Source organism: Ylistrum balloti, unplaced genomic scaffold (assembly GCF_031769215.1).
Source record: "Ylistrum balloti isolate Yb309-2 unplaced genomic scaffold, AGI_CSIRO_Ybal_v1 Utg369634, whole genome shotgun sequence".
Classification (NCBI taxonomy): Eukaryota; Metazoa; Mollusca; class Bivalvia; order Pectinida; family Pectinidae; genus Ylistrum; species Ylistrum balloti.
The window spans coordinates 199,970-224,048 of NW_026781898.1; the positions used below are offsets into that span (position 1 = coordinate 199,970).

The window sequence follows — 24,079 nt, forward strand, 5'->3', positions numbered from 1 at the left end:
CCATTCAACACAATAAATATCGTAATTTTTGCATGTCATTTTGTTGATTTTAATTGGATGAAATCAATTACCCCCCAGTAAGCTATGTTTTCCCTTTACTGATGGGAATGTACAGACAAAAAATTTGAAATTTATTCATATTATACTTGTGCATGGATGAAGAGCAGTTTGAACAGTGCACCATCTGATGATTGGATTTTTATTGTTATTGCATTTTCATTAAGTAATGGTTCATCGATAGGCTTCACTTTCTGTCTGCCCCAAATATGTGTTCAAACGAAATAAGAGAATAGAGAAAAGAAGGGAAAAACCCAACTAATAAGGACATCAAGGCTATAAAATGGTGGACACCAAGACCTCTCCGAGATCTCTTGTTTGTAGTGAATTTTAATTTTCAAAACTTCTTGGTGGTCACATTTTAGGCCCCAGCATCACTTGATGAGTCCTAGAATTACAAAATAGCTATATGATGCAGTTTAATTAATAATTTGCCACATTAGCATCTATGCTATTTCAGAATGGAGTTGACATTCACCTGTGTGTCTTTTATACAATCTTATGAGTTTATAGTATAATGATCATCTTTACATTCGTTTGCAGGGTTTCTGTCTGCCAGCCGAGTTTGCAGATGAGATAGCAGGAGAAGGTGCTACTGACTTTGTCGACATAGAAGGAGGAGGAATGGGAGAGGGAGAAGGGGCCAAAGACGTCAGCGACCAGATAGAGACAGAGGATCAGGTAAAGATATCTGTCCATACAACAGGGTATATGAATCCATACAACGGGGTATATGAATCCATACAATTCCATACAACAGGGTTTATGAATCCATACAACAGGGTTTATGAATCCATACAACAGGGTTTATGAATCCATACAACAGAGTGTATGAATCCGTACACCAGGGTTTATGAATCCGTACAACAGGGTATATGAATCTGTACAACAGGGTATATGAATCCGTACAACAGGGTATATGAATCCATACAACAGGGTTTATGAATCCATACAACAGGGTTTATGAATCCATACAACAGGGTTTATGAATCCTTACAACAGAGTGTATGAATCCATACAACAGGGTTTACAACAGGGTTTATCATACAACAGGGTATATGAATCCATACAGCAGGGTTTATGAATCCATACAACAGGGTATATGAATCCATACAACAGGGTTTATGAATCCATACAACAGGCTTTATGAATCCATACACCAGGGTTTATGAATCCGTACAACAGGGTATATGAATCTGTACAACTGGGTATATGAATCCATACAACAGGGTATATGAATCCATACAACAGGGTTTACAACAGGGTTTATCATACAACAGGGTTTATGAATCCATACAACAGGCTTTATGAATCCATACACCAGGGTTTATGAATCTGTACAACAGGGTGTATGAATCCATACAACAGGGTATATGAATCCACACAACAGGGTATATGAATCCATACAACAGGGTATATGAATCCATACAACAGGCTTTATGAATCCATACAACAGGGTGTATGAATCCATACAACAGGGTTTACAACAGGGTTTATCATACAACAGGGTATATGAATCCATACAGCAGGGTTTATGAATCCATAAAACAGGGTGTATGAATCCATACAACAGGGTATATGAATCCATACAACAGGGTATATGAATCCATACAACAGGGTATATGAATCCATACAACAGGGTATATGAATCTGTACAACAGGCTTTATGAATCCATACAACAGGGTATATGAATCCATACAACAGGGTATATGAATCCGTACAACAGGCTTTATGAATCCATACAACAGGGTATATGAATCCATACAACAGGGTGTATGAATCCATACAACAGGGTATATGAATCCATACAACAGGGTATATGAATCCATACAACAGGGTATATGAATCCGTACAACAGGGTATATGAATCCATACAACAGGGTATATGAATCCATACAACAGGCTTTATGAATCCATACAACAGGCTTTATGAATCCATACAACAGGCTTTATGAATCCATACAACAGGGTATATGAATCCATACAACAGGGTATATGAATTATCCTGAGTGTTTTAGTATTGATGCTTTTGGTATGTTACTGGTATTCTTATTTTTAGTTGGAAGACACAAGACAACAAAACGAGAAAAAAGAACCAGAGAATCATCCAGACGTAGCTTCTGAGGAAAATGCCATTGAGATGTCGGAGGACTTTGATGCAAATCCACAAGATCTTGAGGATGTAGACAAAAAAAGTGAAGGAGAAGATGAGGAGGAAGATGATGAGGACAAGCTGGATAAACAGATGGGTGAGGTAGATGAACAGGATGCTGATAAATTAGATGACCAGATGTGGGGCAGCGATGATGACCAGGAGGAAGAAGAAAATCAAGAGGTGAGACATAGGTATTAACAGCTGGCTGATCAGGGTTATTTCAAATATTATTAATTCTATGTAGTTTTTATTTCAATGACAATTATAACAAATTTACACTTAAAAGTATTATTACAAAAATATATGAAAGATTACTCTGTGCTAATTGTGTCAGATGAAGGTATTGTTGTGTATGGTATTGTTGTGTATGGTTTTGTTGTGTAAGGTATTGTTGTGTAAGGTATTGTTGTGTATGGTATTGTTGTGTAAGGTATTGTTGTGTATGGTATTGTTGTGTATAGTATTGTTGTGTAAGGTATTGTTGTGTATGGTTTTGTTGTGTATGGTATTGTTGTGTAAGGTGGTGTGTATGGTATCGTTGTGTATGGTATCGTTGTGTATGGTATCGTTGTGTATGGTACCGTTGTGTATGGTACCGTTGTGTAAGGTACCGTTGTGTATGGTATCGTTGTGTATGGTATCGTTGTGTAAGGTATTGTTGTGTATGGTATTGTTGTGTATGGTATTGTTGTGTATGGTATTGTTGTGTATGGTATTGTTGTGTAAGGTACTGTTGTGTATGGTATTGTTGTGTATGGTATCGTTGTGTATGGTATCGTTGTGTATGGTATCGTTGTGTAAGGTATCGTTGTGTAAGGTATTGTTGTGTATGGTATTGTTGTGTATGTTATTGTTGTGTATGGTATTGTTGTGTATGGTATTGTTGTGTATGGTATTGTTGTGTATGTTATTGTTGTGTATGGTATTGTTGTGTATGTTATTGTTGTGTATGGTATTGTTGTGTATGTTATTGTTGTGTATGGTATTGTTGTGTAAGGTATTGTTGTGTATGGTATTGTTGTGTAAGGTTTTGTTGTGTATGGTATTGTTGTGTATGGTCTTGTTGATTAAGTGATGTTGCCTAAAATTTTGAGGACAAGAAGGAAGAGTCTGGTCCAGGAGCTGGACAGGAAGCAGAGAGCCACCTGGTGGCAAAAGATGACAATACCAACAAAGGAGATGAGGATGACACAAAGAACCAAGACAAGAAGGATGAGGATGAGACAGAAGAAAACAAAGACACCCAGCCTCATCAACAACAGGAGATGGATGAGGTGAGGAAATGAAATCTAGATTGCTTTAAGAAAAAAATAAAAATGACTGTAATGTGTACTAAAAATAACCCCATCCACAACTGGACAAAATAATGCAGGTTGATTATCATATTACTGTATATTCTGCAATAGATTTGTACTTCGACTTTATTTGCATAAAAATTCTAGAAACTAAGGACTATCTGCCATAAAGTATAAAAGAGGAAATGTTTGAACATTGGAATGGCAGGTTCCAAGTATCTTATGAATTGCTCCAGATCTTTGTTGATTTTTTACTGGTTCAAACAGTCAGCCTGTGGTCTGAAAGCTCAACAGATTAGGTTTATCTTGGTTACTGCAGGAAATTAATTAGTGAAATAATGGCTGTCTATAGATCTATTGAACTTAATCAATGATGAGTGATTTTTTATTAAAGAAATATAATGTTCCTTACCAGTCTGAGTATGATGATGATCGTATAGACCCACAACATGGTAACAAAGATCAGCAAGAACAGCCAGAGGCCATGGACCTACCCGAGGACCTCAATCTGGATGATAATGAGGGCGAGGAGAAGGCTGACGGTCCAGGTAAACAGTCTTATCAGTCTGTGGGCTAGGGACCTGTTTGGTTTACATTTATTGTGGTCTTACAAGTTTAATAGGTCAGACCAGAATTATATGTTAAGTGAAATAAGGAATGATAATGGAGATTTTAATTTGCTTTCTTGAAAAAGACATTCAAAAGCCTGTGAACATGTGCAGATAATTTACATACAGTTACATTTAGAACATAGATGGATTGTCCTTATAAATGCACAAGTCCCTGGAAATTTAATTTTGACAGTTTTTACTTGATAAGAAGGAATACTTCAACTGATGTCTGTCCTACGATTGGCAGTTGCAAGGACATTAAACCACTTAAAAGCAAAAAAAAACCCTGTAAATCGAACTCATCATTGATTGTCTATATAGATGATGATCCGACGAAACAAGAAGAAGGAAAAGAGGAAACTGAATTTAAAGAGGAGATAACTCCTGGAGAGGAAGAAGAAGTAGAAGACAAAGAAAACCAAGAAAATCCTGATGACAATTCAGCAGAGGAGAAGGAGGAGAAAGAGGAAGACGGGTTTGAGGAATCTAACAATCAAAATAAAAAGGTAAGAAACACATTACTATCTGATTATACAACACAAATATTTATAGGACATGCCTGTTTGTCAGTCCATCTGTACTTTGCCTTCCTCTCCTCAATAAAGCTTCATTCATTTTGTGATACTGAACCCACTGAAACTTTATTATCTTGACACATGATAGCACTGTCTGTAGCTGAAATTCAATTTTAAAGAATATTAACTGCCATTCTCCTTTCCCCTCTAAGATGGTATTTTAAGGAGATCAAGAACTTATCTTCATTAAACACTAATGGTGAAGCTCAGAACTACTGTTGATTGAGAGTAAAACTTCTCATCTTTTTTATTTAGGATATGATGGATGATCCTCAGAACAATCCAGAGGAGGGGAAGGATGAGGACGTACAGGATGAGGACGTACAGGATGGTACCCCGGGATTTACTGCTCAGGTACTTCCATCAGAGAATTTATCGTACTGAAATATCATTAAAATTTAACTGTTTAACAAAGCTTATGCAGCTTCTCAATTAAAATGACAGAGGTGTAAGACCAGATGGAAGGAATTCTTTTTATAGCTAGCTAAGGCATGTAAGCCCCGGTCCCTGGAAGTTGAAATGATATGAATTCTAAGACTTTGGAAGGTTTTGACTCAACTATTGAAATATGATATCATGAAAAATAGGTCAAATGTGTTTGATGATCCCAAGGCCAGGGCTGATTAGTAAGTATTTATTTTTCCTGTTATCAGCCAACTCTGGACTTCGTGTCAGAGGTAATATGTTGCCCCCACCCCCCACCTCCCCTACAAATTATAGGATTGTTATAGGTAATGCTAAAACTTTCTCATTCCAGTACATGCCTTGTTCAGCTTTTTTATGTTATAAAACATATTAAGTACAAATATAACATGGTTAAAACTGTTCTTCTTTTCCTCTGTGAGATTCCTGATCATTATAGATTAGTGATCTCATAGTCTGTCTCAAATGCTAAAGTTTAACCTCCTATTGTAACTTGTAATGATCACACACACACACCCTTACCCCACCCACCTTCCACCCAAACCAGACAATAAAGGTAATCTTGGTTTAGGCAGGTTGGTATACAGTATAGATATATTATAACAATAATGAAATGGTATGTTCATGGTAAGATGGATTGATGTTATTGCTATAGGATGACAAAACAGAGGAGAAAGAGGAAGAGATGGAAGAGAATGATCCTTCAACCAACGAATATGAAGGGCAGTCGACACATGGTGTGGAGAATGTTGAGCAGAGTGAACAGGCCCAGAGTCAGGCCGGAGAAAGTCAGAACGACCAGCAACAGGTAAATAGTCAGGCCGGAGAAAGTCAGAACGACCAGCAACAGGTAAATAGTCAGGCCGGAGAAAGTCAGAACGACCAGCAACAGGTAAATAGTCAGGCCGGAGAAAGTCAGAACGACCAGCAACAGGTAAATAGTCCAGAGAGTGTCAGAATGACCAACAACAGGTAAATAGTCAGGGAAGAGTCAGAACAACCAACAACAGGTAAATAGTCAGGGGAACAACCAACAACAGGAGAGTCAGAACAACCAACAACAGGTAAATAGTCAGAGAGGGAGAATGACCAAAACAACCAACAACAGATTAATAGTCAAAAGAGTGTCAGAACAACCAACAACAGGTAGTCCAAACGACCAACAACAGGTAAATAGTCAGGCCGGAGAAAGTCAGAACGACCAACAACAGGTAAATAGTCAGGGGAGAGTCAGAACAACCAACAACAGGTAAATAGTCAGGGGAGAGTCAGAACAACCAACAACAGGTAAATAGTCAGAGAAGAATCCGAACAACCAACAACAGGTAAATAGTCAGGGGAGTATCAGAACAACCAACAACAGGTAAATAGTCAGGGGAGAATCCGAACAACCAACAACAGGTAAATAGTCAGGGGAGAGAGAACAACCAACAACAGGTAAATAGTCAGGGGAGAGTCAGAACAACCAACAACAGGTAAATAGTCAGCGGAGAGTCAGAACAACCAACAACAGGTAAATAGTCAGGGGAGGAGAACAACCAACAACAGGTAAATAGTCAGGGGAGAATCTGAACAACCAACAACAGGTAAATAGTCAGGGGAGAGTCAGAATGACCAACAACAGGTCAACAACCAACAACAGGTAAATAGTCAGGGGAGAATCAGAACAACCAACAACAGGTAAATAGTCAGGGGAGAATCAGAACAACCAACAACAGGTAAATAGTCAGGGGAGGGTCAGAACAACCAACAACAGGTAAATAGTCAGGGGAGTGTCAGAAGGACCAACAACAAGTAAATAGTCCAGAGAGTGTCAGAGCAACCAACAACAGGTAAATAGTCAAGAGAGAGTCAGAACAACCAACAACAGGTAAATAGTCAGGGGAGAATCAGAACAACCAACAACAGGTAAATAGTCAGGGGAGAATCAGAACAACCAACAACAGGTAAATAGTCAGGGGAGGGTCAGAACAACCAACAACAGGTAAATAGTCAAGAGAGAGTCAGAACAACCAACAACAGGTAAATAGTCAGGGGAGAGTCCAAACAACCAACAACAGATTAATAGTAGAAAGAGTGTCAGAATGACCAACAACAGGTAAATAGTCCAGAGAGTGTCAGAATGACCAACAACAGGTAAATAGTCAGGGAAGAGTCAGAACAACCAACAACAGGTAAATAGTCAGGGAAGAGTCAGAACAACCAACAACAGGTAAATAGTCCAGAGAGTGTCAGAATGACCAACAACAGGTAAATAGTCCAGAGAGTGTCAGAATGACCAACAACAGGTAAATAGTCAGGGAAGAGTCAGAACAACCAACAACAGGTAAATAGTCCAGAGAGTGTCAGAACGACCAGCAACAGGTAAATAGTCCAGAGAGTGTCAGAATGACCAACAACAGGTAAATAGTCAGGGAAGAGTCAGAACAACCAACAACAGGTAAATAGTCAGGGGAGAGTCAGAACAACCAACAACAGGTAAATAGTCAGGGGAGAGTCCAAACAACCAACAACAGGTAAATAGTCAGGGGAGAGTCCAAACAACCAACAACAGATTAATAGTCAAAAGAGTGTCAGAACAACCAACAACAGGTAAATAGTCAGGGGAGAGTCAGAACAACCAACAACAGGTAAATAGTCAGGGGAGAGTCAGAACAACCAACAACAGGTAAATAGTCAGAGAAGAATATGAACAACCAACAACAGGTAAATAGTCAGGGGAGTATCAGAACAACCAACAACAGGTAAATAGTCAGGGGAGAATCCGAACAACCAACAACAGGTAAATAGTCAGGGGAGAGTCAGAACAACCAACAACAGGTAAATAGTCAGGGGAGAGTCAGAACAACCAACAACAGGTAAATAGTCAGCGGAGAGTCAGAACAACCAACAACAGGTAAATAGTCAGGGGAGAGTCAGAACAACCAACAACAGGTAAATAGTCAGGGGAGAATCTGAACAACCAACAACAGGTAAATAGTCAGGGGAGAGTCAGAATGACCAACAACAGGTTAATAGTCCAGAGAGTGTCAGAGCAACCAACAACAGGTAAATAGTCAGGGGAGAATCAGAACAACCAACAACAGGTAAATAGTCAGGGGAGAATCAGAACAACCAACAACAGGTAAATAGTCAGGGGAGGGTCAGAACAACCAACAACAGGTAAATAGTCAGGGGAGGGTCAGAATGACCAACAACAAGTAAATAGTCCAGAGAGTGTCAGAGCAACCAACAACAGGTAAATAGTCAAGAGAGAGTCAGAACAACCAACAACAGGTAAATAGTCAGGGGAGAATCAGAACAACCAACAACAGGTAAATAGTCAGGGGAGAATCAGAACAACCAACAACAGGTAAATAGTCAGGGGAGGGTCAGAACAACCAACAACAGGTAAATAGTCAAGAGAGAGTCAGAACAACCAACAACAGGTAAATAGTCAGGGGAGAGTCCAAACAACCAACAACAGATTAATAGTAAAAAGAGTGTCAGAACAACCAACAATAGGTAAATAGTCAGGGGAGAATCAGAACAACCAACAACAGGTAAATAGTCAGGGGAGAATCCGAACAACCAACAACAGGTAAATAGTCAGGGGAGAATCCGAACAACCAACAACAGGTAAATAGTCAGGGGAGAGTCAGAACAACCAACAACAGGTAAATAGTCAGGGGAGAGTCAGAACAACCAACAACAGGTAAATAGTCAGGGGAGAGTCAGAACAACCAACAACAGGTAAATAGTCAGGGGAGGGTCAGAATGACCAACAACAGGTTAATAGTCCAGAGAGTGTCAGAGCAACCAACAACAGGTAAATAGTCAAGAGAGAGTCAGAGCAACCAACAACAGGTAAATAGTCAGGGAAGAGTCAGAACAACCAACAACAGGTAAATAGTCAGGGGAGAGTCAGAACAACCAACAACAGGTAAATAGTCAGGGGAGAATCAGAATGACCAACAATAGTTTGGGAGGATGAAGTGAAAAATGACAAGTACATAGTCATTTTCCAAGTTAGCACTATACTTAGCAAGTTGATTAATGGATTAATGTTATTTATATCTTCAGAGTGATAATGTGGGAACCACATCTACAGAACAGCTTGAAGGTCATGAAGGTGAAAGTTCATCAAAGGTCACTCATGGAGCTGCCAGTCAGGACAACTATAGGGTAAAGAAGCCTGTATTGCTGGATAATATTGATGCTTGGGCAGTTGACTGTGCAGATGAATCAATATTTTAGGACCTGTTCCCAGTATCATATTTTCTATTCATGCTGTAGGCAACTGACAGACAAACTCATATAGTAGGATATTGAGAGATATAGGTTGATGAAGATTATGGGGAAGTTTTGCATTCATCATGATGATCTCTCCTAAAAATAGATTTCTTGGTGTGATATGACGCATGACATGTTTGACTCCCATTAGTAAGTATGCCTAATGCTTCTGTTGTTTTTTACCTTGTTCTCATTTGGGAAAATTACAATACTTACTTGGATTGACAAAGATTTACAATGCAGGTTTCGTCGATGAAGGAGACAACTTTTACTCGTCCTGAACACCTGGAATTATTATTCCTGTACTTTTTTTTAAGAATCCTCTCAAGTTTCAAAAGACTAAGGGTCCACATAGTTCACAATCATGTACCTCAGATGGAGTGCTACAGATTTTCCTCAAAGAAATAACTTTCAATTTAACAGTAGTCAGATTTGCTAAAAATTGGCTAAAAATCAAACACTGTCAACAAAAGTAGTATGATGAATGATTATTTATCATATCATTAACACCAGCAAACCTCTGGGCTCTTGTTATATCAGCACAAACTATTTTAGTACTGTGTGGTTATTAAAGAAGTGAGTCAGAGTTTCCTCCAACGCAAGGCATACAACTTACAGTAGAAATACATATCTGTAGTGGAAACATATCACACAACTATATAAATGTCGCAAATCCTATGATTTGATTTGATGATGACATGAATAGTCCAATTTAGCATATATCAGTTAACAGCATTGACATACATCAGCCTCCAGATGAAATTATTGGTCTGGTCCTCTTTCCAATGTTAAAGTCACGATCAAAACATTTGCCTCATGGTTCCTTTCAGCATAAGCTAAAGTTCACTACGTTAGTTCCTTATGCAGTGACTAGAAAGAGGAAGTGAGTGACATGTAGTTCTAACATTTATTTTCATATGATTAAATTTGAGTTGAAAACATATTATCATAGGATGATTTTCAATTGATGTGCCCATTTAAAACTTTTCACTTTAAATGACTTCTTAATAAGCAAGAGGACAAGGGCACTAGCGTACTGGAATAAAGGACTACCAAGTTTTTATCAAATAATTGACCTTTACCTGCTCTCAAGTTCACTGGTGTCATATTTGTTAAAATCTTCAAATGACTTCTTTTCAATAACCAAAATGCCAAGGGTTCTGATATTGGATCTGTAGCATGCTGGGATGAAACGGCTAGTTTGATCAAATGAATGACCTTGAAATTAATTATTGCTTTTGATTGATTTGTGGAATGGTATAACAATTTCTCAAAATTAAGCCTGTTTAATATGTGTTAAGATGTGACTGTGACCTGTTTTGTCTTGTCTTGTCAGCCAATGAAGAGGAAGCCAGGGCAGTCAGATTCAGACCGCAGTCTGGGATCTAAAGACAACAGATATAAGAAGCTAAAAACGGTTGAGGAAGTAGCACAGGTCAGTATGATAGTATATAAAACCTGACAGACAAGTTATTACAAAAGAATTTCTGCCTCCTTCAACTTCATAAACCAAATCTTTCATAGACAAAAATAACATGTTTTTCAAATTTATACAACAACTAAAAAAAAAATGAATTGAAATATTCAGTAACTCAACATTAACAAGCTGATTGCTTATTTTGATAATAGAAGGTAAATCAGTAGAATGGAAGCCATGTTGCGACCATCCCTGTATTTTTGTTTGACCTCTTTGTATAAAGCTCATTAATATACCCTTCTGCTATAACTACTGCTCTTGTTGTCAATTTGAGCACAAGAAATTACCAAGACTTGACAGAAATTTCTTGGTGGGGTGCTTTTTTTTATGAAACACCTGGTGTTAACCCCTGGTACATTTACATGGATTCCATTGTAGATCTTTCATTTGTACATAGTTTTAATAACATGTCCATATTCATGTTTTCACTGTAGGGTGGAGAGGAGGAGGCAGGAGAAACAGAATCAGACCTCTATCAACACATCAAAGACTCAAAGTCACATGACACTCAGACCCTAGACACAGCAACAGATGACCAACAACAGCAGCAACAGGCATTGCCTAATATGGAAGAAGAGGAAACAGAGGTCACGCAACAAGACGAGGATGTGGATATGCAGGAAGAGGAGACCAATCAGGTAATTTTTAAGAAGTCAAGGAACCAATCAGGTACTGTGTAACAAATTAAGGAGCTAATCAGAAAAAGTTAAAAATAAGCAAAATCAGGAACTTTTTAACTAGTCAGGAATATTTAAAAAAGAGAAATACAAGAAATAAAAAAAGAAATACAAGAAATGCAGCATAACAAGGAGCTGAAGGGATACCATTGTGGACAGGAAATCTGTAAATAGTTATAATGGCTAGGATTTGGTTTCTACTTCAGACAGAGGAAAAGGCTCCCACAAAGATGTCCGCCAAGTTAAATGGAAAGAAGGAGGAGTCATCAAAAGGTGTTGATGAGGACGATGTTATGGAAACAGAAGAGAGTGTTAAACATGAAATTGATGGAGAGGTTGCTATGACATCAATGGTAGTTCGAGGACCAGAATCTACCATCCACACTACTGATCAACAATTACACATATTGGTAATTACTTGCCATCTATTGGTACAAACCTTTATACAATTAACTTAATGAGTAATTAGGATGTACCTCCATCTATCCATCTGCCTGTATAAAGTTTGTTTACAGATTTTCTTAGAATCTTAGTTGATGCACTATGTTATCTTGATCCAACATTCTAGAGGTCATTGGGTCAAAGGTCATAACTAATTATCTCCAACACTATGTATTGTAACACTCAAGTCTCACTACTGTATAAGCCAAGGAAACTTTTGCTGCAGGTAGACTTACATTTGATATGAGAGCAATAGTTTATTATTTACTTCATAAACTATGTTTAGTTGGTTTCTTGGTTTCAGATAACAGACTTTGACATGGAAAAGCTGAGATCAGAACTAGAAGAACAGTTGGTCACTTGGTTTGATGCCTGTTCACTGCAAAATGTAAGTTTTCTACATATCTCCACTGTGTCTTCTTCAGCCCTTCTTCTTACAACTTTACACATTAAATACACATATTTTCAGTCCTTTTACCTTGATTGCTGCTTTTCAAAATTTCAAAGTCTGACATGATCCGGTATTGTCTAATACCTGGTACTACTGATGTTTCATTTATAGACTGTTACAATATAGTACTTCTATAGATTGTATTTGTATGATTTGTCGTTTCTAGTATCTATGATAGTGTGATATTCATGGCTTTATATTAACTGTATATTCCAGGAGAGTGTTGCAGCAGAAGCCTGGCACAAGTATGAGGCATTGACAGCTAGTCTGTCCCAGGAACTGTGTGAACAGCTAAGACTGGTTCTGGAGCCGTCACAGGCTACTAAACTCAAGTTGGTATCATTCTTTCTCTACGCAAGGTTATATTTCCATTTGTGTCAGACAATATACCATTTTAATATATGATAAGTGTTTGTACAATCCCATACCACAAAATTCACTATGTGTCAGATACCCAAAAAGGTGTTTATGCTGGTTCATATAAAAAAAAAAAATGCATTTGGATCTGTTTGATCTAGGATCTTCTCCCTCATTTGTACTAGAGACCAAAAATGAGGATGGTCATTCTTGGACCTTCTCTCTCAGTGGTACTAGAGACCAAAAGTGTGGATGGTCATTCTTGGACCTTCTCTCTCAGTGGTACTAGAGACCAAAAGTGTGGATGGTCATTCTTGGACCTTCTCTCTCAGTGGTACTAGAGACCAAAAGTGTGGATGGTCATTATAAGACCTTCTCTCTCCGTTGTACTAGAGACCAAAAGTGTGGATGGTCATTCTAGGACATTCTCTCTCGGTGGTACTAGAGACCAAAAGTGTGGATGGTCATTCTAGGACCTTCTCTCTCGGTGGTACTAGAGACCAAAAGTGTGGATGGTCATTCTTGGACATTCTCTCTCAGTGGTACTAGAGACCAAAAGTGTGGATGGTCATTCTAGGACATTCTCTCTCGGTGGTACTAGAGACCAAAAGTGTGGATGGTCATTCTAGGACCTTCTCTCTCAGTTGTACTAGAGACCAAAAGTGTGGATGGTCATTCTAGGACATTCTCTCTCGGTGGTACTAGAGACCAAAAGTGTGGATGGTCATTCTAGGACCTTCTCTCTCAGTGGTACTAGAGACCAAAAGTGTGGATGGTCATTCTAGGACATTCTCTCTCAGTGGTACTAGAGACCAAAAGTGTGGATGGTCATTCTAGGACCTTCTCTCTCGGTGGTACTAGAGACCAAAAGTGTGGATGGTCATTCTTGGACATTCTCTCTCAGTTGTACTAGAGACCAAAAGTGTGGATGGTCATTCTAGGACCTTCTCTCTCAGTGGTACTAGAGACCAAAAGTGTGGATGGTCATTCTAGGACATTCTCTCTCAGTGGTACTAGAGACCAAAAGTGTGTGGATGGACCTTCTCTCTCATTCAAAAGTGTGGACCTTCTCTCTCTCGGTGGTACTAGAGACCAAAAGTGTGGATGGTCATTCTTGGACATTCTCTCTCAGTTGTACTAGAGACCAAAAGTGTGGATGGTCATTCTAGGACCTTCTCCCTCATTTGTACTAGAGACCAAAAGTGTGGATGGTCATTATAAGACCTTCTCTCTCTGTGGTACTAGAGACCAAAAGTGTGGATGGTCATTCTAGGACATTCTCTCTCAGTGGTACTAGAGACCAAAAGTGTGGATGGTCATTCTTGGACCTTCTCTCTCAGTGGTACTAGAGACCAAAAGTGTGGATGGTCATTCTTGGACCTTCTCTCTCAGTTGTACTAGAGACCAAAAGTGTGGATGGTCATTCTAGGACCTTCTCCCTCATTTGTACTAGAGACCAAAAGTGTGGATGGTCATTATAAGACCTTCTCTCTCTGTGGTACTAGAGACCAAAAGTGTGGATGGTCATTCTAGGACATTCTCTCTCAGTGGTACTAGAGACCAAAAGTGTGGATGGTCATTCTAGGACATTCTCTCTCGGTGGTACTAGAGACCAAAAGTGTGGATGGTCATTCTAGGACCTTCTCTCTCGGTGGTACTAGAGACCAAAAGTGTGGATGGTCATTCTAGGACATTCTCTCTCGGTGGTACTACTCCCCACAAGTGTGGTTGTGCATTCTTTTGTCCTTCTCTCTCAATGGTACTAGAGACCAAAAGTGTGGATGGTCATTCTAGGACCTTCTCTCTCAGTGGTACTAAGACCAAAAGTGTGGATGGTCATTCTTGGACCTTCTCTCTCAATGGTACTAAGACCAAAAGTGTGGATGGTCATTCTAGGACCTTCTCTCTCAGTGGTACTAGAGACCAAAAGTGTGGATGGTCATTCTAGGACCTTCTCTCTCAGTGGTACTAGAGACCAAAAGTGTGGATGGTCATTCTCTCTCATTCATTCTCCTTCTCTCTCAGTGGTACTAGAGACCAAAAGTGTGGATGGTCATTCTAGGACATTCTCTCTCAGTGGTACTAGAGACCAAAAGTGTGGATGGTCATTCTAGGACCTTCTCTCTCAATGGTACTAAGACCAAAAGTGTGGATGGTCATTCTAGGACCTTCTCTCTCAGTTGTACTAGAGACCAAAAGTGTGGATGGTCATTTGAGGACCTTCTCTCTCAGTGGTACTAGAGACCAAAAGTGTGGATGGTCATTCTAGGACCTTCTCTCTCAATGGTACTAGAGACCAAAAGTGTGGATGGTCATTCTAGGACCTTCTCTCTCAGTGGTACTAGAGACCAAAAGTGTGGATGGTCATTCTAGGACCTTCTCTCTCGGTGGTACTAGAGACCAAAAGTGTGGATGGTCATTCTAGGACCTTCTCTCTCAATGGTACTAAGACCAAAAGTGTGGATGGTCATTCTAGGACCTTCTCTCTCAATGGTACTAGAGACCAAAAGTGTGGATGGTCATTTTAAGACCTTTTCTCTCAGTGGTACTAGAGACCAAAAATGTGGATGGTCATTTTAAGACCTTTTCTCTCAGTGGTACTAGAGACCAAAAATGTGGATGGTCATTTTAAGACCTTTTCTCTCAGTGGTACTTGGAACGAAAGTGTGGATGGTTACAAAATGTGATGAAGTCCATGAAAAATATACAATTCAGCATCTCAAAACTCATATACTGGAACATGTCCATTTTCAGGTCACAAAAATACCCATCAATGCTATAGGTTATATGAATATGCAATAATGAGATGAAGAAAATTTCTGTTTTCAGGGGTGACTATAGAACAGGAAAGAGGCTGAATATGAGGAAGGTCATTCCGTACATTGCCAGTCAGTTCCGTAAGGACAAGATATGGCTACGTCGCACCAAGCCAAGCAAACGGCAGTACCAGATTATGTTAGCTATTGACGATTCGTCGAGTATGGTTGATAATCACTCCAAACAGGTATACTTTGACACTGTTTTAATACATGAAGATAGAGATAGTACACTTTGTTGTGGCTCTGTAGGGCAGTTTTGCCAGTTTTTGTTACCTCCTACTTTGTAATATCTGACATACCTTAACAATGAAAAGAGTATTTTACATACAGATCTACTTACACGATAGAGGTCAGAAATTCAGCCACTTTCTACCACCAACAATATGACAGTGATCTTTTATGTTATGACATTATAGATTTGCTGTGTGACGAATGCTCCATTGGAGAAGATGGTTGGAATGGTTTCTATTTAGTCTCCCATTGGATGATGTTTCCTGCGTTAGGGCCAACAGAGATTCACTATTTCTTTCATTGAAGCCAAGAATATAAATGAATTTTAATTAAACATTTTTTTGCTGTTCCTCTTTTTTCCAAGTAATTATATTGGAGCCTCATATTTGTTCAAAACCTTATTTTTCAGCTTGCATATGAATCACTAGCACTGATCGCTAATGCTTTAACCTTGTTGGAATCTGGAGAACTTGGGATTTGTAGGTGAGGCAGCCATGACCATCCTATCTTTAATTAGTTCTCTATTGGATGTATACAACCTGTCTGGAGAATCAGATATTAGAGTATTTTAGTCAATTTGTCAAAAATGACACATGGGGGACTTAATTGTTTGGTTGGTAGAGAAAAACTTATCATAATTAAATGACTATTATATAGTTGTTTCAGACAGATTGAAAGACAAAAATATGTTGACTATAAAATTCAGTTGGTTATAATCTAATTTTAGTATACCACTAGACTGATGATTTATGTAGGCAGCTGTATGATGATAATTCTGATCAGTCTAAAGATATCAACTAAATCAGAAGAACTCATATAAAGTATAGAAGTATTTGTTGATGTAGCTGTTCAGCAGTTCAGTTTGCTACTGGAAACATTTAAGATGGCTGTATAAAAGTTGTGTTTTTTTCAGTTTTGGAGAAAGTGTTCGTCTCCTCCATCCTTTCACTGAACAGTTCACTACTCAGTCAGGAGCTCGGCTTCTACAACACTTTACATTTGAGCAGAAGAAAACCAAGATTGCTCAGGTAGTAGATTTTGCACAGAATTATCAAAATATTGATAAAAGATAGATAGTATATAATTTCAGACAGATTCCCAAATATTTCAATATTTTATTGAGCAGAAATAAACCCGGATTGATTTATCTATCATAAGATATTTTCTCAATTTTGTTTTCTTTTTTCTTTGTTATTGTTGTTGTTAAGATATGTTTTGTCGAAACAAGAATGTATTAGTCAAATACTTTACAAGACAATTTTCACCAGAAATTTTAAAGTTTGTATAGGTATCAGGAAGTATTGTCCAAAATAATATTCATTGTTTGATACAAAATGAAATTATAAAAAAAAGTATTACATTGTTTTACAGCTTCTCAAGCAGATGACAAGTTTAATGGTTGATGCACGGTCTAGCCAACAGGGCATGCAGGGTAATCCTGACACCTCACAGCTGCTCTTGATCGTGTCTGATGGAAGGGGATTATTTGTAGAGGGAATGGAGACAGTGAGGGCAGCTGTAAGGCAGGCTAGAGAAGCCAGATTGTTCCTTGTCTTTGTTATCATTGACAATCCAGAAAATAAGGTAAATAGCAACTGTATTTTCCACTCCTGGTCAGACAAAGCATGTTGATAGGTAGTAACTTTCATTAAAACCAAGGACACCTTTCGTGGTTAAAACCTTGGACATCATTTCAAAGGCAACAAATTGTGTGTATATTACATAATGTTCCAAGTATTTTTTTTTCATCTGAAATCTGCATTGTTGTATTTTATTGCCTTTTTATTGCCATACAGGGTGCATATAGTAACCAATGTCTGTCCTATCCTGTACTATTCCTAGTCATTGTCATATCTTGAAAAACAAGATAGTGATTGGTCAAGGTTAAAGGGTCAAAGTTAAAAAATCACTGAATTTGGTTAGAATTGTAATGCTTCTTTTTTCACCTTCTCTTTATATCTGAAGCTCTTTTTAAGTTTTAGCTCACCTGGTCTGAATCAATTTTATATGAATAGTGGGTCTCGGCCCACAAGGCAAAAAGTTCTGAGATCCAATAGGAGAAATAGAGCTTTTAAGATCCCATTTCTCCTGTAGCAATCAATGGATTTTACCCAAATTTGGTCTGAAGCATTCTTGTGTGATGGGGGGAATCAATTTTGTATAAACAGTGGGTCCCGACTCCATGGCACACAATTGATGCCATTTAATTCTTCATTCAATAATCAAATCACATTTTGCATATACAGCAAGGCTGAGGATCTTACTTAATGATCAGTTAACACATATGATAAATTGTTGAAGAGTTTCTTGATATAAAATTACTTAATTTAGAAACAATCCTTGAATATAATTATAATACAAATCTACATTGTCCAAAAATAAAAAGAAAATGGAGCATCTTAGCAAGTGCGCTGCCCTGAACTGGCCAACTCACCAGCTGCATGTGCACCTCTTACCAACACAAGAGTGCCACATTTTGGGTGATCCAATAGAGAAAACTATTCGCTTTCATTCGTTATAGACAACTGCAGGAAATATGGTGTATTTACTAATTTCTTTTTCAGGATTCTATACTGGATATCAAAGTACCAGTGTTCAAGGAAGCTGGACAGGTAAGATTAAGTAGTTACATTAGATGAGCTGATAAGTAAGTACATGACATGTAATATAAATTTAGATATTTAGCAGTTCCATTTTTTTTACAAAACTAATTTCTTTAAGGATTCATTTGTTATATAGAAACACAAGAACTGTTCTTCTGAATTTCTATGTATTTATTTTCAATTTTCATAGCTAGATGTACACCATTTATTCATATCTAACCTGAATGTGCTGACAACCTTTTAATGAAACTTAGGCCAGTCCAGTCATTGACATTATTCCAAGCAATTGTTGATCTTTTCTTCAGATGCCGGAGATTAAATCTTATATGGACCACTTTCCTTTCCCATTCTACATTATCCTACGTGATATCAACTCCCTGCCCACTGTTTTGTGTGATGCCCTCAGGCAATGGTTTGAGCTTGTTACTTCAGTGTGATGCCATCAGACAATACACCCTCAGACCTTGGCTCCAGCTTGTTACTTCAGTGTGATGCCATCAGACAATACACCCTCAGACCATGGCTCCAGCTTGTTACTTCAGTGTGATGCCATCAGACAATACACCCTCAGACCATGGCTCCAGCTTGTTACTTCAGTGTGATGCCATCAGACAATACACCCTCAGACCATGGCTCCAGCTTGTTACTTCAATGTGATGCCATCAGACAATACACCCTCAGGCCTTGGCTCCAGCTTGTTACTTCAGTGTGATGCCATCAGACAATACACCCTCAGACCTTGGCTCCAGCTTGTTACTTCAGTGTGATGCCATCAGACAATACACCCTCAGACCTTGGCTCCAGCTTGTTACTTCAGTGTGATGCCATCAGACAATACATCCTCAGACCATGGCTCAAACTTGTTACTTCAGTGTGATGCCATCAGACAATACACCCTCAGACCATGGCTCAAACTTGTTACTTCAGTGTGATGCCATCAGACAATACACCCTCAGACCTTGGCTCCAGCTTGTTACTTCAGTGTGATGCCATCAGACAATACATCCTCAGACCATGGCTCAAACTTGTTACTTCAGTGTGATGCCATCAGATAATTTGGTGGTTTAAGCTGGTATAGGGTGGTTTGAAAACCAAGCAAAGTCACATGATTGCTGTTTCTGTCCAGCAATTAATCATTCAAGTGAAAGATAATTTATATGTTGCATGGTAAGTTAAAAAGAATTCTTTGGAATACTGGTATGTTACTTTGACTTGCCTTACATGGTAATATAAATTGTGTATTAGCCACTGTGATATCATAAATGTGATGTCATCAAGAAATTATCCACTGTGATGTCATCAGAAACATTATCCACTTTAATGTCATCAGGAACTTCTACTCTGATTTCATCAGGAACATTATCCACTGTGATGCCATCAGGAACATTATCCACTGTGATGTCATCAGGAACATTATCCACTGTGATGTCATCAGGAACATTATCCACTGTGATGTCATCAGGAACATTATCCACTGTGATTTCAATAGGAACATTATTCACTGTGATGTCATCAGGAACTTTCACTGTGATGTCATCAGGAGCATTATCCACTTTAATGTCATCAGGAACTTCTACTGTGATTTCATCAGGAACATTATCCACTGTGATGCCATCAGGAACATTATCCACTGTGATGTCATCAGGAACATTATCCACTGTGATGTCATCAGGAACATTATCCACTGTGATTTCAATAGGAACATTATTCACTGTGATGTCATCAGGAACTTTCACTGTGATGTCATCAGGAACATTATCCACTGTGATGCCATCAGGAACATTATCCACTGTGACGTCATCAGGAACATTATCCACTGTGATGTCATCAGGAACATTATCCACTGTGATTTCAATAGGAACATTATTCACTGTGATGTCATCAGGAACTTTCACTGTGATGTCATCAGGAACATTATCCACTGTGATGCCATCAGGAACATTATCCACTGTGACGTCATCAGGAACATTATCCACTGTGATGTCATCAGGAACATTATCCACTGTGATTTCAATAGGAACATTATTCACTGTGATGTCATCAGGAACTTTCACTGTGTTGTCATCAAAAATATTATCTATTGCGATGTCATGAGGAATATTATCTACTGTGGTGTCATTACTCATTAGAACCATTCTAATGTTAAAGATTTACCCAGTCAAAATACAATTGAACTTTGACTGAATATATAAAGATATTTAAAATTGTTCACATTCTGTTTTGAATTTCACAAATATTTTAAAGGAACTTTGAGATGTTGAGTATACATGTTAAACATATTTTTAGCTTACCTGGCCCAAAGGGCTGGAAGGTTCCTTTGATGAAGCCCAACAAAGTTTGCAAAAAGAAATTACCTTGACCCATATTCAAGGTCACAGAAGTCAAATGTGTTAAAACCTTTAAACAACTTCTTCTTAAATACTAGAAGGCCTAGAATCATTATTTATGGCTGGAAGGTTCCCTTGGTGAAGCCCAACAAATTTTCCAAAAAGAAATGACCTTGACTCATATTCAAGGTCACAGAGGCCAAATGTGTTAAAACCTTTAAACGACTTCTTCCAAAATACTGGAAGTCCTAGAATCATTATATTAGGCTACTATGTTCCTCTTATGGTGTCCTACAAAGTTTGCGTAAAAAAATGACCTAGACAAATCTGCAAGGTCACAGGTGTTAAATGTCTTAAAACGTTTTAACAATTTCTTCTGAAATATCAAAAAGCCTGGAATCACAGGTGTCAAATGTGTTAAACGTGGAACATATGCACAGATATAGTACTGTTGGTCATAAAGATGCAGGTAAGCGATACAGGCCCTCTGGGCCTCTTGTCATTATATATCACAGTATATAGACTCAATCAGCATTTTTCAAAATAATTACAAGACTGTTAAAATTGTGAATCTGTGAACAAGTACAACTGTTTTAGTATGTTTTACAGTACTGTTGATACTGGGATTGTCATGTTTGTGGAGTAGAAGAGTAGAGTGAAATTTTGGATGCATGAATTCAGTTTGTGTGTATGACTCTAAGGAGTGCCTGATTATATACTAATTGTTAGTGTATTCTAAAGCCTTTTTTTCTTGTTAAGAAATGTAGTATTGTTTTTTTTAATTATGATTGGTGTTTCTTGAATATGTCTTACTTACTTACTTTTCCAGTACTAGGTAATAAGTGGAACCTACACATCATATTTCAGAAATATCTTTTCTGTACTTCTCGAGAAATAGCGATAACAAACTTCAAATGTCAAAATCCAAGATGGCTACCAGTCAGCATGTCGTTTTTCTGGTCAATTTCAATATTAAACCAGCACAATTAGGGACTGAGGAAACCTAGAAATCGAGTTTGGGAATTTTCCTTTCAACACTTCCTAAGAAATGGCATTAAAAGGAATTGTTAACATACCACGGATGTTAGCTGATCTTAATCACTTGGCTATTAAGGTCAAGTGACACATTTTGCTATTTTCATCCTAATTCACTGATTTTGTTGATTGTTTTCATTTCAAATTATTTTTCAAATATGTCTGAGGCAGGGAAATTTAGGTTGGGCATGGGGACTTCTCATTACCAGTATGGTAAAATGCATCCTTTCAGTATTTTCTTATTTATTGAGATTTTTTCATTAAATATTTTTGCATTACCCAAATTCATTCTTTAAAACACATCAACAACCAAAAACATGTTTGGGATAGCAAAATTTATGGTGGGGCAGGTAACTAACTTCACTTGTTTTCGTTCTTACTATTAACTTTTTAGATCACCTGACAAAGCCTCATTGTGACCTTTTGTGATTACCTATTGTCCTACATCTTCCTCCATCTGTTTGGTAAATATTTGGTGAAAAAGTCTTAATCAGTAAGCATGAAAATGTTGAAAAGACATACATAGGGTGTATTAAAAAGACAGATACAGAAGGTGTATTAAAAAGACAGATACAGAAGGTGTATTAAAAAGACAGATACAGAAGGTGTATTAAAAAGACAGATACAGAAGGTGTATTAAAAAGACAGATACAGAAGGTGTATTAAAAAGACAGATACAGAAGGCGTTTTAAAAAAGACAGATACAGAAGGCATTTCAAAAAAGACAGATACAGAAGGTGTATTACTACCGATGAAGGGAAGGTGTGAACGACACACTTACTATAGTATTGAACAAAGTATTGATACTATTGTATTGAAGTATTCAAATAATCGAGTCAAGTATACAACGACCTCTGTGATTGGTCGGGGGCGGAGTTTAGACAACCTGAATAGTTGATCTGACACCCAATTTGTTCCGGTAGGCGGAGTTAATGTACACTATCAGTTACATAACAAGTACTAAGTAATCGCTGGAAAAATGTCCGACGACGGCAACAGTACGCAAAATTTTCTTCGACGAAATTATGTCCGATACGAACGATATGGGGAATCCTGTTTTTGTACAAGGCGATGTGGTTGTGATGGATAATTGTGGATTCCATCACCATAGACAGGGAGAGCGCATTTTAAGAAATATGCTGAAAGAATATGGCGTGTCCCTGGTTTTTCAGCCGCCTTATTCCCCGGAATACAACGTAACTGAATATGTATTCAATGTCATGAGACAGAGGCTTCGGGCAAATATACCCGACTTGTGTCAGAATTTCTGGAACTTGCAGTAGTAAATGCTCTAGATATTCCGCCCAACCAACTTCAAAGTTTTTTCACATGTTGCGGATATGTATAATTTTCGATGGAAAGATAAAAAATAAAATAAAAAATATATGGGACCACAGAATTCCTTTATTTTTTAATGCAGTATGAATTATCGGCATATATCAGGAGGTCCCAGGTAATTCGTAATTCTTTGTTACATATAATAGAGCTTGGGCTTAAACCGAAAAATTTTGAGCCAACCCCCCCCCCCCCCCCCCCCTTTCAAAAAAATAAATAAATAAATAAATAAAACTAGTACAGAATGACTATATGACTACATTCACTGTTAAGATGTTATGAATTCTCCGGTCCCAGTGATCTAACCTGTTGATATATATTTTGTACGTAAATTAGTTTAGTACTGAGTAACTTTCGTTTTCTCGTTGTACCATCGATGGAAAAGAAAAGTATCATTGGGTGTAGAACGAAACAAATGGGACAACCCAATTAGGTCTGATCTGAAGCCACCTGTGACTTGGACTCTTCCAATTAACCTCTCGCGACAGTCGAGTGTTTGTAAAATGCCGATGTCTGCACAGTATTTTTTCACCTGGCTCCACCCACAATCGATCTAGACTTGGCTCTGCCAATCAGAGAGCTTGTTGCATAAATTTAAGGAATTCGATTGGTGAAGTACTTCAATACAATACTATCAATACTTTGTTCAGTACTACAGTACTTGAAACGTTCACACCTTCCCTTCATCGGTAGTAAAGACAGATACAGAAGGTGTATTAAAAAGACAGATACAGTAGATGTATTGAAGAGACAGATACAGAAGATGTATTAAAAAGACAGATACAGAAGGTGTATTAAAAAGACAGATACAGAAGGTATATTAAAAAGACAAATACAGAAGATGTATAAAAAAGACAGATACAGTAGATGTATTGAAGAGACAGATACAGAAGGTGTATTAAAAAGACAGATACAGAAGGTATATTAAAAAGACAAA

General features: G+C 38.0%; 1 protein-coding gene across 1 annotated transcript in view; it reads left to right on the forward strand.

Moving 5' to 3' along the window:
- LOC132552724 (midasin-like) overlaps positions 1-21,558 on the forward strand; it is a 110,249-nt gene extending 88,691 nt beyond the window's left edge. The window contains exons 85-103 of the mRNA XM_060216920.1: positions 601-738; positions 2,118-2,393; positions 3,308-3,487; positions 3,924-4,056; positions 4,441-4,625; positions 4,950-5,048; positions 5,773-5,925; positions 9,180-9,281; positions 10,726-10,824; positions 11,301-11,504; positions 11,750-11,953; positions 12,289-12,372; positions 12,652-12,767; positions 15,622-15,796; positions 16,252-16,325; positions 16,756-16,870; positions 17,214-17,426; positions 18,407-18,454; positions 18,751-21,558. Of these exons, the coding sequence (XP_060072903.1) occupies positions 601-738; positions 2,118-2,393; positions 3,308-3,487; positions 3,924-4,056; positions 4,441-4,625; positions 4,950-5,048; positions 5,773-5,925; positions 9,180-9,281; positions 10,726-10,824; positions 11,301-11,504; positions 11,750-11,953; positions 12,289-12,372; positions 12,652-12,767; positions 15,622-15,796; positions 16,252-16,325; positions 16,756-16,870; positions 17,214-17,426; positions 18,407-18,454; positions 18,751-18,882 (2,730 nt within the window). The 3' untranslated portion in view covers positions 18,883-21,558. The remainder of the gene's footprint in view (positions 1-600; positions 739-2,117; positions 2,394-3,307; positions 3,488-3,923; positions 4,057-4,440; positions 4,626-4,949; positions 5,049-5,772; positions 5,926-9,179; positions 9,282-10,725; positions 10,825-11,300; positions 11,505-11,749; positions 11,954-12,288; positions 12,373-12,651; positions 12,768-15,621; positions 15,797-16,251; positions 16,326-16,755; positions 16,871-17,213; positions 17,427-18,406; positions 18,455-18,750) is intronic.
- The last annotated feature ends 2,521 nt before the right edge of the window (positions 21,559-24,079 follow it).